Raw genomic sequence first — 21,222 nt, forward strand, 5'->3', positions numbered from 1 at the left:
TCCCTTTTACAGCTCTTGTGTAGTAATAAATATATGTCTCAAAGGTTTTCAGGATGAAGCTCGTGATGCCTGTTAATTTTTTCAATAATAATAAAGATGATGATGTTGATGGCAATGATAAGATTTACCATTTATTGAGACATCACAATATGCCCAGACCCTAAGTCCTTCATAGGCGCTATCTTATTTAATTCTTTCAATAACCCAGTAAAATTAGTGCTGCGCTTTCCTCATTTTGCAGAAAAGGAAACTGAGGCTCCAGTAGATGACAAAAGTATGGACACTTTCGGTCACCCACCCGCATCATTTTGATTCCTCCACACCTGCACACATCGCTTAAAACCACACATGCTTTTCCTTCAAGTTCTGGAAAGGAATCAGGACCCTCAGCACCACAGTAACATATGATGCAGACCTGGTTGGCAGATGAGATAACAGCAAAGGGAAAATCTGGAGGCGGTGATCAAGAACCCCCATAACAGGCCAGATGTCTGACTATTCGCGCCCATGAGAATGTAGAGTTTTAGTCACTCAGAACGGTTAGGCAGTGCCTGTCATTAGAATAACACCAAAATCCATAGAGATGTTGGGGAAATTAATAACACCCAATCCATAGAAACGAATCCAGTTTTTAGAGAAAAATTCACTATTTTAGAGTGAATATTTTGGGCAAAAATCAAGGTATAGGGAGGCTTCTATTAACCTATCCAAGTGGGTAATTCCAAGATATGCTTTCATGAACTAGAAAGGGATGGAAGAGCTCTAGAAAGTTAGTAAACAAGCATATACAGACAAGAAATATTTTATGAAATGGAGCCCAACCTGGGCAGTGGCAGAGGTGCTTGGGTTTCTCTGAGGTCTTCAACTCTGCTCTAATTTTTGGAATAGATTTCCTATAGAGTGGAATTGAGGCTAAACTGGCTAACCAGGGAGGTGTTACTAGACTTTGAGGCAGTAAATAGAGGGAGACGAGTGGAAAATCTTTAAGATGCTCCTTTTGGAGTTATCTGTCTTTTTAATGACCTAAAATACTTGGTTGACTGCTAAAAAGCATTTGAATGGATAATAAAATGAGTAATTGAAACTACTATATCCATTTTTTATAACCTTGCACCCCCCAAAATGAGAAAAGACAATCTTTACATGCACACTGATATTAGAGAAGCAGTTCATAAAAGTAACTTGGAGCAGAGGAGAAAAATCAGATTCATGTGCAGCAAATGAATGCTATTATTATTATTATTATATTTTTATAACTTCACAGGATTGTTTGGAAGCTTATCTGAGTTACCACATATGACATGCTTAAAACAATGCTAAAAACCCAACAAACACATTTACTATCATTATTGGCAAAGCTGGTCCTATTTTTATATTTCACATAGATTCAGTGGGGTTAAATGATTGCCTACGGGCCCATAGTTAATAAGTGTTAAAGATAAGATTTGAACGAACGACTTATGATTTGAAAGAAAGAGTTATGATTTGCAATTCTGTCTTCCTTCAACGCACTATGATGCCAATTACATAGGACAAAATTCCTCTGGTCTAATTTATTCCAAATCAGTTTATATAGAAGAAAATAAAAGAGAATTTCTACCCAGCGAAATAAAATTATGATTTAAAATGACTGCTCAAATCACAAGATACAAAATACTATGTTGAAAAATGCTATGCCTAACTTATTATTCATAATTATATTATTCATAAAGCTTGCATTTTAAAATTGCTTTCTAATCTGCATGTTACAGAAGATAACTGGGCACTGATTTAAGTATTTTTTTCTGTCTTAGAAATTGGTGGTGAAGTGCAATTAATAGCACAAATATTAAAGGTAGATATTAGTGAATTTGTATGTAACTCAGTATTAGAAATGTCATTTCTTGTTCCTAGTACATTTTCCCATATGATACAATGATGACAAGTTCTAATTATAGAGTTATTAAAATGTAGAACAAAGAATAACTACCTTTGGAGGTTCTGGAAAAAATCCTTTAGGGATTTTTGCTGCTTGGCTAAATCAAAAATTCTTTGTTATTATATGGACTTCAATGGAATCTAACAATTCTAAAGCCATTTGTTTTGGTCAAGGCAGGTTTTCTAAGATCTAAACCACAAATGCTAGTAGAATACCACTATGTTACTTAGAAAATTTGAGACTATCATATAACAATAGAATAAGTTGGCACAAATATAGTTGATAATGAAAAATTAAAAAAAAATACAGCTTCTTTATTCTTTTTGTAATTATATTATTCAGTTTCTTCTCTATAATTTCTATAAGTGAAAATTGTGCTGGTTTGTGAGAAAGATATTTAAGAAACACAACTAGAAACTTAACCAAGATGCTTTTACATTTAGGTGACAATCAAAAGACAGTTCGGTAGAGTCACAATGAAAAAATTGTGTGCTCTGCTGATATTAGTTCGAGACAGACAGAAATAACATTTGTATTATGTTTTATTAAGACAACTCTTCTTTCTGATCAGGATTTCAAACTAGAGGTCACCATACTGATGTGCTTAGCTGCTAGTTAGTATATGTTCCACTTACATACACAAAAATTTGAGTCTATGTCAATTTTTTTTTTTCGGAATTAGCATTCAAGCAAAAATAGTGCCTTGCTATTCATATTTGTCATATTAACATACATTAATTTCTTTTCCCAGTTTAAATACGTGAATGTTCAAAACCATTTTTCACTTAGCATTTGGGGCTATGGTCATTGTGACATAGGCCTTATTAAAATGGACGTGAGAATATGCTGGAAGCTGAGCTTCTCTACAGCTTACCAAACTAAACCACAAGTTCTGGAGTTCCCTTGTATTAACATGCTGCCAAGATCATTTTTTCCTGAATGGCATCTAAACTCATTTTTGATTAGTATTCCATTTGTAATGTTACTTACATTTCTCTCTCTCTCTCTCTCTCTCTCTCTCCTACTCTCTTCTCTCTCTCTCTCTCTCTAATACACAGTCATAATGATTATTAGTGTGTAATTTTAAGGTGTATTTTAAAAGCATGACAAACTTACCTTAGAGAGCCCGCCTACTTCCAAATAAAAGCAGATAATGAACACGTTCCAGGTGACCCAGAGGGCAGTCCATACTGTATACTAGAGAGAAAGGGGGAGGGTGGGGAGAAAGAGGAGGAAAATGTGAAGATGAAAGGCACGTATATAAATAAATCAATAACAAAAATGTCAATAAGCCTAAGTCTTCTGGGAAGAAACAAGGCGTGCTCAGCAGAGAGTGCTCCCTGTGAGGTCCCCTAAGATCTCCAGGAATTAAAAATCTAATAGTTTTTACTGCTTGCAGTAGATGCCAATAAAGCTCGATTTATTTTTAAAGTGCACTGTTGGCTTGCCGATACAGGTTAAATCCAAGTGTTGACTTGATTTCTGTTCTCTGAGTATTCACTTTTCCAGAGAACACAACTATGCAAAATTTCTGTGGGGTGTCTATCTATTTATCTAATTTTTAGTTATAATGTTAAATTGTCATGTTTTTAGAAATCTTAGTCAAAACACAGCACTTCTATATCCTTGAATGAGAATCATGTGTGAAAATGGATGTGTGGGGTAAAATTAAACTTTCATCTGTTGTACTATTTTATTGAGAGTGGAATGTGTGCCCCTAACATAATCACAAAATATAATATGATCATGTAAAATACCTTTAAAAAGCACAGAAATTAATAAATAAGATTAAGAATGAGCAAATAAACAATAGATTTCCATAATGGGCAACTATATTCCAATCATATCTAACAAACTCTGTTACACTACTCTTACTGATTAATGGTTTTATTAATGTATTATGTATTAGGAAATGCCTTCCTCAAGAGTATTAGTCAATCTGAGTTAAGGTGGCTTTAGATCAAGATTCATCAGTGGAGGAGATCTAAGGGCTCAACTCACACAGTTACTTTCTTATGCAGATGGAGAAACTGAGGCCCAGAAAACCGACATATAGAACAGCTTGGATGACTGAGGATGGCACTTACTGTGGGAATATAATTAATGGATCACATACAATGGTTTGCTTATTCATTTTGCTTTACCACAAAAATCTATGAATTCTTAATTTCTTAAAGAGGCATACTAATTAAATTATTGCTTTCTACCAGTGATTATATTTGTCACATGCTATTGTCAAATTAAAATAAATACGTAAATCATTTTGTTAGCTTATTCTCTGATGTGTCAAATAATATAATTATACATTTTAAACCCTGTAAAAAATAGCCGCCTTTCTATTAGAAACCTTATCAGAAGCTTTTAACTATTTGTAAAATTTAATGTACACTTTGTGTCATTCTGTCATTTCTGATTTTTAAAAAGCTTTCATAATAATCTCATGTAGTTGTGTAATTCTATTTGGGATCTAGTTACATTTGGTATCTCATCATACATCTTTTTTTTCTTTTTGGAGGTTTTTTTTTTTTTCTTAAGAACAATGCAGGGAGGCACCTAAAACTGCCATAGATGATAGAGGCTTTATTCATCCCTCTTGCGACCACATCAAAGTTGGGACAGAAACACGGAGCAAGCAGCAAGCAAAGTTGCCTGGGATCTAGAGGAACAGAAGCAGTACAACTAGGGAGAGAAATAATTAACGTGCAACGATTGGAGGTAGGAAGGGGTGAAGCTGTGAGGCTGCCAGGTCTGAGCGGCTGAGTGAGACTAAGGCTAGGCCTCTTACAGAGGCCGCGTCCGCGAGTGGACTTTCGGGTGATGGACTTGCTCGTTCTGAGCACCAGCATCAGGTTGGCCGCACAGTGGGGCACCAGGGACTTACAGGGGGACAATGAATTGTCGGAGTGAGGGCTGGAGGCAAGGCTCTCTCCCAGGCAGAAGTGTCGATGTTATTCATTGTTCCCTGTTGAGCCCTCCCCGCTCCCAGTGCATGGACACAGCGTAGCCATAGCCGTGAAGTCATCAAACTGGATAACAAAGGCCAGTCCACCCAGAGGATTCCCTGAAACCCCACTTCCCCCAACCCAGGCCCCCCCGCACACAAGCCACGTCCAGGTGTGTCCTCAGCGAGTCAGGTGCTCCTTGATGAGCAGCGCCTAGACTCTCACTGGAGGCAGCTGGCCTCAAATTCTGGTGTGGTCTTTTGATGCAACTATAAGCACAGCATCTGTGGATTGCTTGCTGAATCTTAACAGTGGCCCCAGAGGGGCACAGGCTTGGGCTAAATTTGGCCTGTAGCTGAACCTCTCTCAGGGCCGTGCCACTGGAAACCTACTACACAAATCCACACTAATAAAACTGGGAGACTTAGGAACTTTGCTTAGTACGTAGAAACAGACACGGAAAGGTAGCCATAATGGGAAGACAAAGAAGCAGAAACCATATGAGAGAAGAGAACAGAGATCCAGATATAATGGAGTCAAGTAATCTAATAGATGCAGAGTTCAGAACACTGGTTATAAAGATGCTCAGTGAACTTTTGGGAAGTGTAGATGAACTCAATAAGAACTTTAACAGAGAGATACAAAGCATAAAAATGGAAATGGAAATTATAAAAGGGAAGCAGTCAGAAATGAAGAACACATTATCTGACATGAAGAGTACATTAGAGAGAATCGACAGAGTGGATAAAGAAGAGGATTGATCCACTGATACAGAGGGCGGGGAAGCCAAGGACGCCCAATCAGAATGGCAAGAAAAAAGAAGCTAAGACTATAATAATAATTTAAGGAGCCTATGAGACAAAGTTAAATGTAAAAACGTCCAGGTCATAAGGGTGTCTGAAAGGGAACAAGAAGTTAAAGAGCTATTTGAAGAATAATGATGGAAAACTTCCCTAAGCTAGTAAAGGAAATAGACATACAACCCCGGGAAGCTCAATGTCCCAAAAAAGATGAACCCAAAGAGGTGATGCCAAGACACATTATAATTAAAATACTAAAGGTTAAATACAAAGAATCTTAAAGCAGCAAAAGAAAAGTAGTTAGTTACCTATAAGGGAGCACCCATAAGACTGGCAGCTGATTTCTCAAAAGAAACTATGCAGGACAGAAGGGCCTGGCACAAAATATTCAAAGTGATGAAAACCCAGGATCTACAACCAGGAATTATTTATCCAGCAAAGCTATCATTTAGAGTCAAAGGACAGATAAAGAGCTTCCCAGACAAAAATAAACTAAAGGAATTAATCAACGCCAAGCCAGTATTACAGGAAGTGTTGGAGGGACTTCTTTAAGGAGAAAAAAACATGTATCAAAAACATGAATGAAGAATGGTAATAACTACATTCCTACCAACAAGTACCTCAAATGGAAAAGAATTAAGTGCTCCAACCAAAATATAAGGAAGTTGGATGGGTAAGAAAATAGGACCCCTACCTATGTTGCCTATAAGATACTCATTTCAGATTAAAAGACACACAGAGACTAAAAGGAAGGGGATGGAAAAAAATATCACCTTGATGGACCCAGAGGGCATTGCGCTGAATGAAGTTAGATGAAGATAAATATCACATGATTTCACGTACATGCGGAATCTAAAGAACAGAGGAAACAACACCACCAAAAACAGAAACAAATTCATAGAGAATATTTTGAGGGCAACTAAATGGCGGGGGGTTGAGGGAATGGAGAAAAAGGGCAAAGGGATGAAGAAATACAAATGGATAGTTACAAAATAGATGTGGAGATATAATGTGTAGCATAAGGAAAATAATAATGTAATAAATATGTAGGGAGAAGAGGGGTACTGGATTTAGTGGGGTGATCACTTTGCGAGTTTTATAGCTCTCTAATCACTATACTGTATGACTGAAACTAACATATTACTGTACATCAAATATAATTTTAAAAAACTCATTGAATTGTACAATGTAAATATGAGCAACTAATTATCTATTATATTTCAATAAAGCCAGGAAAAAAAAAGAATAATACTATTAACATGAGTTGAGGCTCCCAAATCACTGGAAATTTAGAAAAGTTGAAAAACATATTACATAAGTTAAACAATATATTGAGGCTTTTGGTATTTGTAGATATTGTTAGCGCCACTGCTATCCTCTGTTACAAAAGTTTTCTAGTATGAGTGAACTTAGATAGTTTTTAAAAATGTGCCAACTGCATTGAAACATACTTTTTCTGAACCACAAAATAAATATTCCCATGAATATCGAAAATAGAAAAACTACATCCTCCATGAATAGTTTTTTGCAAACTATATAAGTCACAGTAACTACAATAAATTTTAAAGCTGTTAGTAATAAGATAGCATCTGGCATCTGACATTTTTCATTCTAAAACAATCTAATTATGAGTATATTAGGATAAGAGAGAAGTGCAGACCACTGAATTGTGAGAAAAAAAAGCCAGTGACGAAGGTTAAAGAAAAGACATAAAATAAAACAAGACTAAAGGAAGAAAATGAATTGAATTAATTGCAAAACCATATATTCTTAATTATTAAGACTGCAAACCCAAACCCATAAAGTATTCTTTTAGGAAAGTCAATCAACTCATAACAAATGCCTCTGCAAAACAAGCCTACTTAAAAAGCATAGCATAAATTTAGTGATTTAAGTGTATTCTGGGTCTCTCACAAGTTACATACTATTGATATCACTTCTGAACTTTCAAAGATAAAATTCCCAGGCTGAGTAGACTCCAACATCAGTTGCTAAATTCTTAATAACAAGAGTTATTACCGCCATTTTCTGTGTTCCTGTTACTGTGCTAAGCGCTTTACATAGATCAAGTCATTCAGTCTTCACACTAAAACCAAGGTAGAGAAGGAATCGTTTGATCACTCAGGGTCCGAGTTGGGATGGGAACTCGGACAATTTGATGTCAGAGCTGGGATGCTTAAGGATTACACGATAGGCTTTATTTTAAAAGATCATAGGAAAAGAACCATAGATTAGTTCATAAGTTAAAGCTTTACCACATTTTGCAATTTATGAAATGACCAATTCACTAAATTATCAATTAACCAAAAATTTATTTCATTCATATGTATTCTATAACTGACAATGTTTTCAAAATGATGGTTTCTTTTGTATTTTGCAATCAAAGTGTCATGTCTTATATGAACATCATTTTTAAAGCAATATTATCAGTTTCTTTCTTATAACACATTGGTTTGTTGGGAACAAAGAATATTTGTATGATTGAATTCTGGATTGATTTGAGATGAAAATTTCAAGGTGCACCTGAGACACAAGTCTGTACATAGAGATAAAGGGGAAGAAATCTCTAGTAATACAAACACAGCCATAACTATTTACGTAGGCAGAAAGTACTAGGACAACATATGGCTTCTTTTTGATGTGGATTATTTTATTGATAATTCAATCAAAAGAAGAATAAAAAGAGATAAAATTCCATTTTTAACAAATACTTTTTGGTTATCATGGAGCATGCCTGCATGCATATATATACAGGTAAATATACTTACGGCATAGAAGACTTAACTCACCAATGGGAAAACAAACAAAAACAAACAAACAAAAAACCACTCTGTGTCATTATCTATCATCTATCTACATATTTTTATCCTTTTTGCTTAAGTTAAGTACACACATATTTTAAATACTAGTTTACATAGACAAAGTCTACAAATATAAAAAAAATGTTCATGTGTACTGTGTGGCTTCCTGAATCTTTCCCAGTTTTATGAGGATATTTCAGTGTTTTTTAATTGAAATGAACTTTAGAAGTTTTGCAGTATATTTCTTTCTCATTGAACAATGAATCTATAACATGATTTATTTTTACTTTCTGAGCTTGTTTTCCAATTAGCAGAAAGATCATTCATTCATTCATTCACATGTTTACCAATCAGATATATTATGTACAGTATGTTAGAAAAAAAGACATTAAACATTAAACACCTTAATTATTTATTAAGCACTTACTAACTATTAGGTTATGTTAAGTAAGTTATTTAATTATATAATATAATTCTCAAAAGCCATCTATGAGTCAGGTTTTTACAAATGAATTATGGTAGGAAAAAAGCAAATACATGTCTCAAATCTTTATAGCCAATAATTTTAAATTGGTGGAGGAGGACTTAAATCTGGCACCAATTAAATGAAAACCTAACACTCTCAACTGTCATACTGAGCAGTAGCTCAGGAAGGAGCTTTATGATGACATAGTAAGGAAATTTTCTTCTATAACAATTCAAATTAAAACAAGTTGTTGTTCTTTGCACATGAGCACTTGCATAAAAGTCCAAATAACTAAATTGTGGACCTACTTGGCTTTTTTAAATTAAACGTATTGGGGTGACAGTGGTTAATAAAATTATATGGGTTTCAAGTGTACAATTCAAGAACACATCTGTATATTGCATTGTGCGTTCACTACCCAAAGTCAAATCTCCTTCTATCACCATATACTTGACCCCCTTTACCTCTATCTACCTCCCTCATCCCTTCTTTCCCTCTCATAACCACTAAACTGTTGTCTGTGTCTATGAGTTTTTGTCTGTCTTGATCATTTGTTGCTTTCAGTTTTATATGCCACATATGAGTGAAATCACGTTGTTCTCAATTTTTTCTGTCTGACTTATTTCACTTAGGAAGATTATCTCAGGATACATTCATGTTGTTGCAAATGGCAGTATTTGAAATTATTTCATCTTTTTTTATGGCTGAGTAATATTCCATTGTATATACACACCACATCTTCTCCATCCAATTATTTACCAAAGGATACTTCGGTTGTTTCCATGTCTTGACCACCATGAATGGGAGGAGATATTTGCAAACAATGCCTCCAATAAGGTGCTAATATCTAAAATATATAAAGAGCTCATACATTACTCAACACCAAAAAACAAACAATCTAATTAAAAAATAGACCAAAGGATCTGAACAGATACTTCTCCTAAGAAGACACACAAAGAGTCAACAGACATATGAAGATGCTCAACTTCATTAGCTATTAGGAAAATGCAAATCAAAACCACAATGAGCTATCACCTCATTCCTGTAAGAATGGCTGTTATCAACAAGACAAGTGATAACAAGTGTTGGAGAGGTTGTGGGGAAAAACGGAACCCTCATACATTGCTGGTGGGAATGTAAATTGGTACATGGAAAATAGTATGAAGGGTCCTCGAAAAATTAAGAATAAAATTATCACATGACCCTGCAATCCCTCTTCTAGGTATCTATCCAAAAAATTTAAAAACATTTATCTGTAAAGGTATACACACCCAGACATTCACTGAAGCATTATTTACAGTGGCCAAGACATAGAAACAACCGAAGTGCCCTTTATAGATGATTGAATAAAGAAGATGTGATACATATATATAATGGAATATTATTCAGCTATAAGAAAAGATGAAATACTGCCATTAAAAAACTTTTTAAAGGCTATTTTGAGTTAATTTTAACTTCAAAGTTAATCTTTATTAAATAAATGTTAAATTAGTTAATGCCTCTGCATTTAAATAATTTAATGCTGTTGATTCAATTATTTTATTGCCTATAAAATGATAAAGATTTAAATAATTCTAGGGCAGGATCTCATTTTGGAATTCACAAGTAAGATTTAAAAATATATGACATAGGAGTAAACAGCTGATTCTAGAACAGTACTTTGTGACTGCAAAATATGATTTCACAGCCTACACTCTCCTTTATTTTGTGTGTAGCTTAAGAAGCACAAAAAATGCATTCAAACTCTTCAACTAAACTTGATATTCCCTAATATATATATATCCCACCTTATACCTTGGCTAAAATAAGTTTTAATCAGTAAAAGAGTACTATATGACAAAGTTGTTTTTGTGTTCTAAAAATAAATATAGATATAGTAAATTGTCCTTTTTCAATTATTTACAGTGGCAGGAGCACGTGACATTATAATTCTTAGAAAAAATAAGCTGAGGAGTAAGTCAGCTCCTGGTAGGTGCAGGCAGCGTAGTTCACACTATTTTTTAATGTGAATCCTTAAATTCTGATTGAGGAAAGTAAGTCCAGTTTCTCTTGATGAACACAGACATGTTCTGAGATTAGATATCACTGTCTACTTCATCCTGTAAAACCATTTCATCCAATAACCTTTAATTCATTTATTATTCATTCAATCAAGTATTAAGCAACTTTGAAGGCCCGTGTATACTAGAATATGACAATGGATAAGCATTGTCCTCCTGCCTCCCAGGAGGACACTGTTGAATTGAGTGAGGGGTCTGGAGGCAGGGATGGCGACTGGGCAGAGTGCTAGGATAGAAAGAGTCGGTGGGATCTACGGGGGCAGAGAGGAAGTGGCACTTACCTCAGAGTGGGGTGGTCAGGTAAGGCTCTTAAGAGGTGACTATTCAAATGAAGAATTATTAAGTTTTCCAGCGGGGAGGGAGAATGGGGCATTCCAGGTGGGTGCAAACTGAGGAGGCAAGCAACCGCATGTGGTCTTCGGAAAACACAAATCATTCAGTGTGGTTGGCATGGGGTAATGTGTGGAAGGAAACGTGCATATGAGGGAGAAAATATTAAGAGAGCTGGTACCACACCAGGCAAGGCTACGTGAGCGAGCGGCTGCAGAGCAGGGAGGAGGTCGGGATGTGAAATGCTGATGTGCACAAACTGCTTTTCATGTGTCAGAGGATGGCTCTCTTCAGGCCTCTGCCCCATCGCTATTCTCATTCTTCTGTCACTGTCACATCATCTCCAGAGACCCCTGGACCCTGCGCCTCCCCCGTCCTTACATAAGGAGTTCCTGGAGAGCAGGGATGCTGTAATTGTATTCTTTCTATTTATCCAACCCTATCACAGTATCGTAGGACCTCAAAAAATGCTAATGAGTGAATGGGAACTAGTTCTATCGACATCCTACTCTGTGCCCTGTAGCGCTTCCTGCCCAGAACCCCTTCCGGTCCCTTCGTCTCTGGTGAACTCACATTCATACTGCAAATCCTTGCTTCACAATCACTTCTGCAATATCAGGTGGATGTCCCCGTTACATATCTCCTGGCACATGTCCTCCTTTGTAACACTTGTAACAGTTGCAATTTAACATTTATGTGGATGATAATTTAATAAAAGCTCACTTCCCCTAACTAGACTATAAGGTAAGTAGACAGGAGAGCAGAGAATATGGGTGTCTGTGTTTGCTCACCACTGTACCCCACACCTAAAACAATGCCAAACACATAGCAGGAACCCAATAAATAAGGTTTGATTGAATAAGTAAATAAAAAGGAAGGAGGGAAGTTGAAGAAAGATGGGAAGAAGGGACAGAGGAAGGGGAGAAGGAGGGAAGCGGGGAGGAAGGAAAGGAAGGAAGGAAGGAAGAAGGAAGGAAGGAAGGAGGAGGGAGGAGGAAGGAAGGAAGGAAGGAAAGGAAGGAAGGAAGGAAGGAAGGAAAGATTGATTGTGAGACCTGAGTTTGGTCAGGGAGGTCAGCCAAGAATATTCTTAGATTTTATCCTACTGAGAGTTAGTGAAGGATTTTAAGCCAGTGATTCAGGAAAAGTACAAAGGACACATTCAAAGGGAGGAAGGCTGAAAGCAAGCAAGAAGTCCATATTCAGGACAAAGAAGACGGAAACTTCAACCAAGACAGCAGCTGTGTGAAGAATGTGTAGAACTAATGTTCAGAAACAAACTCACAGATACAGAGAATAGACTGATGGTTGCCAGATGGGAGTGGGGCTGGGGGGATGGGTGAAAAAGGTGAAAGATTTAGAAGTACAAACTGCCAGTTATAAAAATAGTCACAGGATATAAATTATAGCATGGGGAACATAGTCAATAATATTGTAATAACGATGTACGTGTCAGATGGGTACTAGATTTATCCAGATGATCACTTTGTAAGGTACATGAATGTCTAATCATGATGTTGTACACTTGAAATTAATATAACATTGTATGTCAACTATAATTGAGAACTAAATTTAAAAAATGAGAGCAAAAGCAATAGGACTAAATAATGTCACTAATGTATACCGATAACTTCATTCCATGGAAACCACTGGTTTCATAGCCATCTGGCGTTCTGTACTTCCTCAGAGACCAACATCATAAAAATAAAAAGACCGTAGTGAATAAAAGTGCCTTGTGCTCATAGCAACAAACTAAAACATAAAATCCAGTAATAATTTGCTACTATGCTTATTAAAGCATCTTATACTGCAAGTCCAACTCCATGAAACACCTTTCTAGTAGATTATACAGTGGCTTAGCAGAGGCTGACTTACAGAGGCCCAAGGTAAAGCAGGAAGTGTTTGGCCCCCGCAGCCAGCTGAGTGACGTCAAACACTCCCTTGTGCCCGGGGCAGCCATTTTGAATGCAAAGTCTGCTCTGTGGGCCAATGACTTTCATCTCTGTGATATGATGGAAGATACCAAAAAGCCAACTTTGATATTCAAAATAGAATTAATGCTTTTACAGAAAATTTTATAACTTTATTCTTTTCAATAGATGCGACTGGATTAAATCAAAATTGAAAGGTGGTATGTTTTTAAGTCTAGGGTTTCTTCTAGTGAGGCAATATTACTGTATTCAAGAAAATATTTAGTAATGCTACTGAATAATCTATTTAGGCTCAGAGAGGATTTCAGAGTATGTTAATCCTATTTACAATTACTTATATATATGCTTGTTATTTCTCACAACCATCCTATACATGTAGCCTAAAAAGATCACCCTTTTTATAGAAAACTAATTACTGTGAATAACTTCCATTCGATTGTGAAGCACAGCATAAGCCTTGTTAGACTGTCCATCAATGGAGAGTGGGTTGACTATGTTTGGCATAGTTTGGAATACAGATTCATGTTTTAAATATATCTTAACAAAATGGAGAAATGTTATATAATATACCGTATGCGATACATCAGAGATGAGTACTAAGTAACCTTTAGAACATGCATTCATAATGGTCTAAATCAATTAAAATGAAATTATGTTATTGTTTTTAGTTAGCAAACAGCTATGGCTAGGCAGGTTTGCTTTTTAGGGTGACACATGTCAACTAAAATGACAGTTAATGTATACTTACATCTCATCATAACATCCAAACCGCAACAGACCTCTTTACTCTATCCAAACCCCATTTTAAATTAAAAAAAAAAATTCCTTGTGACACTTGAATTTAGTTGCACTGTGTCATCTTATCCACAGGTATCCGTCTCCTAACAATTCGATGTGTGACGGCGAGAACACCAATGCCACATCAGAGCAGAGGGCACGACTTTCTTTATTCATCTTCTCACAGCAGTTCTGCAGTGTTTATGCAAAGAGGCATGGTAAAAATAAGACTTACCACCACGATATAGCGAGGTCTGTACTGAATGGTTCCAAACAAACCCAATATGACAACTATGATGTGTAGAAAGTTTCCAAGGATAGGCGCCCACTGGAAGCCAAGGAAGTCAAAGATCTGCCTCTCCAACGCAGAGAGCTACAACCAAGCGGAAAGCGTCCATTAGCGTGTAACCCAGGAATAAGCGCAGTTTTTATTTTTATTTCATGGCTAGAGAAGTCTGCATATTCAATTCCAATCACAGTGACGTACATCATTGTCACTAGAGTTGTGACACCTATTTCATATACTGTTTTATGCAACCTTTCTAAACAAAATATACTGCAAAAACTTGAGTATTATGAGTTCAAGTGTAAATAGATTTTAAACCGACCTGGAGAGCTAAGGATATACTCTTTAAATAATTTCCTATGGTAAAAAATCTAGACAGATATTTTATGACATCACATCTTCTAAAAACAATTCATCATTACTTTTAGTAATGGTTGGTTGCAACAATAACTCCAGGCTTATGATGAGTTTTAGCATTGGAAGAACAACGCTCCGACCATCTCTGCCTTCCTGTGTGAAACATAAATGATCAAATCTGGTTTTTTTTTCCTTTCATTAGATCATCATTGATGATATTGACTAACCACTTTTTTTCAAAATGAAGTTTACTTACTTACTTACTCAAGGCCTTGATGTAAGTTTACTTACTTACTCAAGGCCTTGATGTAAAACTAGAGTTAAATAGAGTTAGATTAGGTAAAATCTTTTTTGAATACCCAAATAAAAATTATAGGGCCATAACAATTTTAGACATGCCACAGTTTATTAGATTTCCATGATACAAAGTACATTTTTAAATAATCTAAAATGCATTAAGATTACACTTAAACCATGCATGATGAAACAGATGAATTTCATATAGTCCAGTGAATGCCAGCAACGTCATTATCATATACAGATGATAGTTATTGTAGTCTATCTAAAAATTGTATAATTCCATCTGCTGTATTTAGACACTAATCTTGCACATTTCAAACATTTTTCCAGATTTACTCTGATAAAACAGTAATTCTAATAAAACGATGCAACCATTTGCCATCCTTATGGCCCTAGAAATTGCAAATTTGAAATGTAAACGGCACCCTAGAATTTTTCTAGTTATGTGGCAGGTATATGCCTGAATAGCTTTAATTTCCTTGGACATAAAGAAATGTCCACCATCCAGTAAGCTGAATCCACCTTGGTTAAGATTCACCTTCAGTGAGCTGTGGAGGAGAAAAGGAGAGAAAAGAGAAAAACACTTGGAGACAAAACAAACCAGAACCACCTTCATTTCATGGGTATTTCCTGACTGTCGAGTGATTTGTCACCATCCCCTGCACTCACAAGTGGGAAGATGCACAGAAATGGCCAAAACACAAAATAATCAGAACAAGGTAAGAAGAAGCATTGCGTTTTCAATCTCGTTTGTCTCTGCTTGTGACTCTAATTAGTTCCCAGGAACCTCCCCCTAAAAATGCAGCATTTTATTTATTGGCCCATGTAAATATGCATTATTTTTCTTTTTATGTCCAAACTGGATGGATGTGCTCAGTAAAAACAAAAAAACAAAAAAACGAAAAACAAAAAAACAAAAGAAAAAAAAAAAGAAACCCTGGAGAGCAGCTGCAGGCAATTCATTCTGAAAAGCAACGCTATTTTAAAGCTGTCGTGCATCACAAAAACCTTTAAAGTGAACTTTTCAAACAGAGAAAAACCAATTTTCATTTCTGTCAGGAAATGCACGGATAGCATTCTCTTCTGTGATATTAAAGGAAATATGCATAATGAAAGAGAAGCCAAATTAACACCAGTTATTAGAAAATCCACATTCTTTACTAAAGACACTCCGTCTCTCTATTTATTAATGTCTGTTCTCTGATAACTTACTTAAAAATGGATTTATGGTGGCTTGAAATAGGGGACAAACAGAGGCCATTGAGAAAATCCAACCAGGAGTGGGGAGAATCGAGTGAGAGGCAGCTATAACGACTATTCAAACTGTGAACACTAGATTCGAGTATTGTTTTCTAAAAAGTCAACCAACCACAAAAAAAGCCTGTCAAAAATAAACAAATACCGTTGTATTTTTTACTTATTTCTTTTATCTAATTTTCATGTTAAGCTATTTAGGTATTTAGTTTATAGGCAAATATCTTCTCACTAAATGCCATAATCTCTAGAGACACCACTTTTTGCCTTAGAGCGTGACATGAATGGGCCCAGAGCCACTAAATGAAATTAAATATCTCGGTTGCTTTGTTAACTCAGAAAAAGGATGAATATATTTTAGAAATCTCTCTGTCAAAACTGTTCTCATCAATGGTGTGCTGAAGCTGCTGGTGCAGACGTGGGAGCCCAGATAGGGTGCATCTCTTCCCAACGCCAAGGTCAGTGACTTCAAGTTGGGAAACTGACATTGGCAAGTATGGGGACATGTACAACACGGACATCAGGAAAGGCTAGAAATCACGGTTTTGTTTATGTTTAGTTAAGAGAGCGTATGGTTAAATATTTACCTGTACGTCACTGAATTCGGTGTCTAGAAAATAGTGGTTCTGATTCAAGAGAGCAGTGGAAAGAAGTGATCAAATGTGTAATGTAGCATAAATAAAGAGCAAACGGTCCAAGTGAGAGCAGAAGGATGGAGGGCTCAAAGAGGATTTCTGCAGAGATGCCTTAGCGAAGAAGAAAATGAACGAGGCATTTGAAGAATTTGAGGTTTAAATAAAGGTCGAAAATTCAAGGAAATATAAAGGTAACAAGACACTCCAGAGGAAGCAAAACCAACCAGTCGCCAGTTCAAAACAGAACAGAAAGCAGTAACGAAAAGAAAAATGGAATCGTTTCTACGTGAAAGGTAAGAGTTTGGAAGCTATAAGAATATAATGAAAAGAACATGCTTCTTTTCTTAACAAGTTAAAAAATAAAGACAATCGGAATCTTAATAAAATGGAAGGAAAGAAGGGAGGGAGGGGAGGAGGGGGGAAAATATGCAAAATATGGTTCAAAGATATCAAGAAAATGAAAATGGGGTGTGATTTTGAACGTAAATATGAAGAAGTCATTGAGACATTCTCTCTCAGTAGCATAGGAATGGGGGCATTGAAACCATTAATGAAAAATGTGACCCTAACTCATATTAGGGACCGCATGAAAAATATTAAACATCTGTCATAATGTAAATGTCCTTATCGAATTGTAACTTTCAGATTCAAATTGTAGAAAGCTTGGAGTCTTCATTATGGCCTAAATCTATGAACCTTAATCACACCCCACAGTAATTCCACGTACTCCCAAGATATTTATTGTTCATGAAGTGTCTCTGCTTCCTTTTATTTTAAGCCCAAGCAATATAGAGACAAATAGCAGCACCTTTAAAATATAGTAGTTTTCCTCCTGATCCATATATTATGTTTCATGCTTCACATGGTATCTTGCCTACTTGCTGCTTGCTCATAATTATATTGGTTGTGAAAATTAATTTATACTTAATTAAAGAACTATAAAAACTCCAGGTGACCAGACATTTTCCTGGGCATTTACTTAGGCTGGGTCTACACGATAAACTTCTGCCCAAACAAAAGCTGGGTAGGAATGTTCTTTCTTAAGGAGTGAGCTCCCTGGAATTCATAGTAAGAAGAGTGAGTTGCCTTTTTCTCTCTCATTCTTGGACTTTCCCCCTGATCCATAGAAGCAGAGACATTAAAAAGATTAAAACATGTGAAGCAACAGACTTTTCCTGCTTAAGGTCGATGATGCCCAACTTCTGTGCTCATAGATCTGGTCCCGGCCAAATTACAATCTCGTATTTTTAAGCTATAACTCGTGAATATTTTTTTCATAGCTCTGAGTAAAGGGAAAAGAAAAGGACCAATGGCACTAGATCATTACCCTACTTCATAGAGACATGCCAATAAGAGTCCTAAAAAGCTAGAGATTTATCACTATGTTAAAGTAGGGACTGTTTGGAGAAATTGCTGTGTGTCTACAGACAGGTGGCCAAGCACTAGGATGCACAGACTTCGACAGGTCCAGAAACTCTAGATGCTTTGGCTCATCCAATAAAGACAGTAACGGTGTTGAGGACGTCACTGTTTCTGCATGGTTTTGTATTGTTTTTGGTAGGGGTTAGATGGCAAAGACCGATCATTTTAGTGAAATGAATAATGCCAAATGAAATTTAATATATAGATGGCAATCAATAAGGGCCCAAAGTTGTGTATTAGTTTTCTGTTGCCAGTCAAATGCTCTAACAAATGACTAAAAACTAACAAGTTTATTATCTTCTATAATTCCAAAGTTCAAAATGGGCCTCGCTGAGCTAAAATCAAGGTGTTGGCAGGGCTGCTTTCTTTTTTGGCGGCTCTAGGGAAGGCTTCCTTTCCTTGACTTTTCTAGCTTCTAGAAACTTCCTTGGCCTTCTTCCTTCATTTTCAAAGCTGGTAACAATGAGTTGGGTCCTCATGTTGTTATCCCTCTGGTCCCTTCACGTCTACCTCCTTCTTGTGCTTATAAGGACCCTGTGATTACACTGGGACTTCTTGGATAATAAAAAGGAAAATATACATATTTCCAGTATATATATATATAAAAGCAAACGTGTGTGTGTGTGTGTGTGTGTGTGTGTGTGGCATATATGTGCGTCGGGGGCAGGCACAGATTTAAGTGTCATATATCTTAACTCATTTAGTTTGCAAAACAACACAGTGAAATAGGTTTTATCATTTTCAGATGAGGAGCCAAGGCACAGAGAGGCTAAGGACATTGCCGAGGATCACATGTTACAAATGGCAGAGGCAGGGTTTGAAACCAGACTGTCTGACCCAAGAGTATGTGTATGTAAGTATATATATACACACACACATATATATACATATATACACACACACACATCTCTATATATCTATATTCATGTCTATATCTGTATCTAGTGACATATAATTATATAATTATATAATCATATAACGATTGGTGAAGGTAACGTGGAAAGACTAGAGAATCAAACATAAAGTATTTTTAAAGTGCTTTTAATCTAATTGTTATAATATCATTTGTTCTTTCTTTTTAGATTCAGCCTTATGAACCTAAATTCATTTAGTTTTCTTTCTTCTGTTCATTCATTCTATTCCTCAATGAGTATCATTTACCAGTTGCTATGAAGTAGGCTCTGGGGTACAAAGATGAATGGCAGAATCCCTGGCCAGGAGGAGCTAGTTCACACTCTAGTGGGGAAGAAAGACACAGATCAAACAATTATAATAAAATATCATTATGCTATGGTACAGGAGTGTTCAAAGAGCTACAGGCGCACAGAGGAAAGTGTTTTACCCTTTGCCTGGCGGGACTAGCATATTTAAGGCACCAGTACAAAAGAGGGGGTTACTGAACGGGGTTCCAAAAGGATGGTCAAAGGTTTTCACGCAGAGAAGTGTGGGGACAGAACAACTAAAGCCAAAGGCACAACAGAGCATTTCAAAGTGCTGTAAAATGTCCTATGTGCTTCTGAGACAAACGCTTTAAAATCGTTCAGTTTTAGTTCTACTAAATTGAGTCCACTTTCAGGAATTTATCTTAATTGGAACCGTCTAGAGACAACATCGCAGAGACAACCTAGGCACACACACGCTTGAGCCAGAGAGGCTGGTTTCAAATCCTGCCTCTGCCATTTATAACGTGTGATCCTGGACAATGTCCTTAACTTCTCTGTGCCTTGGCTCCTCATCTGAAAGTGATAAACCTATTTCACTGTGTCGTTCTGCAGACTAAATGAGTCAATATATATAAGATATTTAAATCTGTGCCTGGCACACACATACACACACATATACATCCATGTGTACACAGAATGAGAAGGGACTGAAAACTAAATATCGAATATTATGGAATGTTATAAGTATATGTTGATATATCCATAAAACAAAATACTGAAAAATAATGTAGATTAATATGTATTGACATAAAAAACTTGATCAGAATATATTATCTAGGACAAAATCTTGTGTATGTATAATGAGAGTCTATTTGATAACAAGAAATATATATCTACTCATTCAATCAAGTATTTTGAGAACTTTCTAAGTGTATGAAATGTTTATGTAGCTATATATTAGGTTTGTTTGTGTGTGTGTATAAATATAGAACATTGAATCTGTCTAAATTATATCTGAATAGTGGAACTTTGGTTGTTTAAAATTATTGCTATCCTAATTTTTCTAAATATTTTAGTCTATAAGCATGGGTACTTGTGTTAAGAAAAAGAAATTTGCTCCATGTGCGTGCATGCGCGTGTGTGTGCATCTTCAACACGCATACTGAAATAAAATATCAAGAAACCCGCATAATCTTTGTATGTGTGCCACTCTCCACAACTGTAGCACACAGCCTATGGAAGGTGCCTCACAGGGCAAGATGAAGAGTAAGGCTGCCCAGGGAAAGAATTCGGAATTTACTGAGACGGCGTTGGGAAGCCATTAAAGCTTTATCTCATGTATAAAGAAGTTTTATAATGTCGCCATGCTTTACAAAACCCCTCTGACAGAGGTTAGAGGTTTCGGAGTGTTTTGATCTGGTTTTATAATGGCATTAGGGAGGTAATGCAGGCAAAGGTAAGACTGGCCTGACGGGAGGGCACATGGTGGTCGCTATTGAAATCAGGTGACAGAGGATGGGAACCTGAACTAAGATAGTGGTCAAGAGAATTTAGAACGGGGACAGTGTAGAAATATTCAAGAACCAAAATCTAAAGGCCAATTATATATGAGAGGTGAAGGATAAACCAGGTCATTTTGGCTTAAATTTTCACCTTGATCAATGAGAACTTGCTAGGTGGACACTGTTAGAATCACTGAAATGACGAGGAAAATAATGGTTTTGAAGCTAATGTGTTGGAATCCCTTATGTAAGAAGATCTTACACAGCAGCGGATTCCA

General features: G+C 36.3%; 1 protein-coding gene across 2 annotated transcripts in view; it reads right to left on the minus strand.

Moving 5' to 3' along the window:
• Positions 1-21,222, minus strand: part of NKAIN3 (sodium/potassium transporting ATPase interacting 3) — a 479,207-nt gene that overhangs the window by 230,049 nt on the left and 227,936 nt on the right. For both annotated transcript variants that reach the window (XM_039868858.1, XM_039868857.1), the window contains exons 2-3: positions 14,261-14,398; positions 3,035-3,115 (exon numbers count right to left, since the gene is read on the minus strand). In XM_039868858.1, the coding sequence (XP_039724792.1) occupies positions 3,035-3,115; positions 14,261-14,398 (219 nt within the window). The remainder of the gene's footprint in view (positions 1-3,034; positions 3,116-14,260; positions 14,399-21,222) is intronic.

Source organism: Pteropus medius, unplaced genomic scaffold (assembly GCF_902729225.1).
Source record: "Pteropus medius unplaced genomic scaffold, Ma_sr-lr_union100, whole genome shotgun sequence".
Lineage (NCBI taxonomy): Eukaryota > Metazoa > Chordata > Mammalia > Chiroptera > Pteropodidae > Pteropus > Pteropus medius.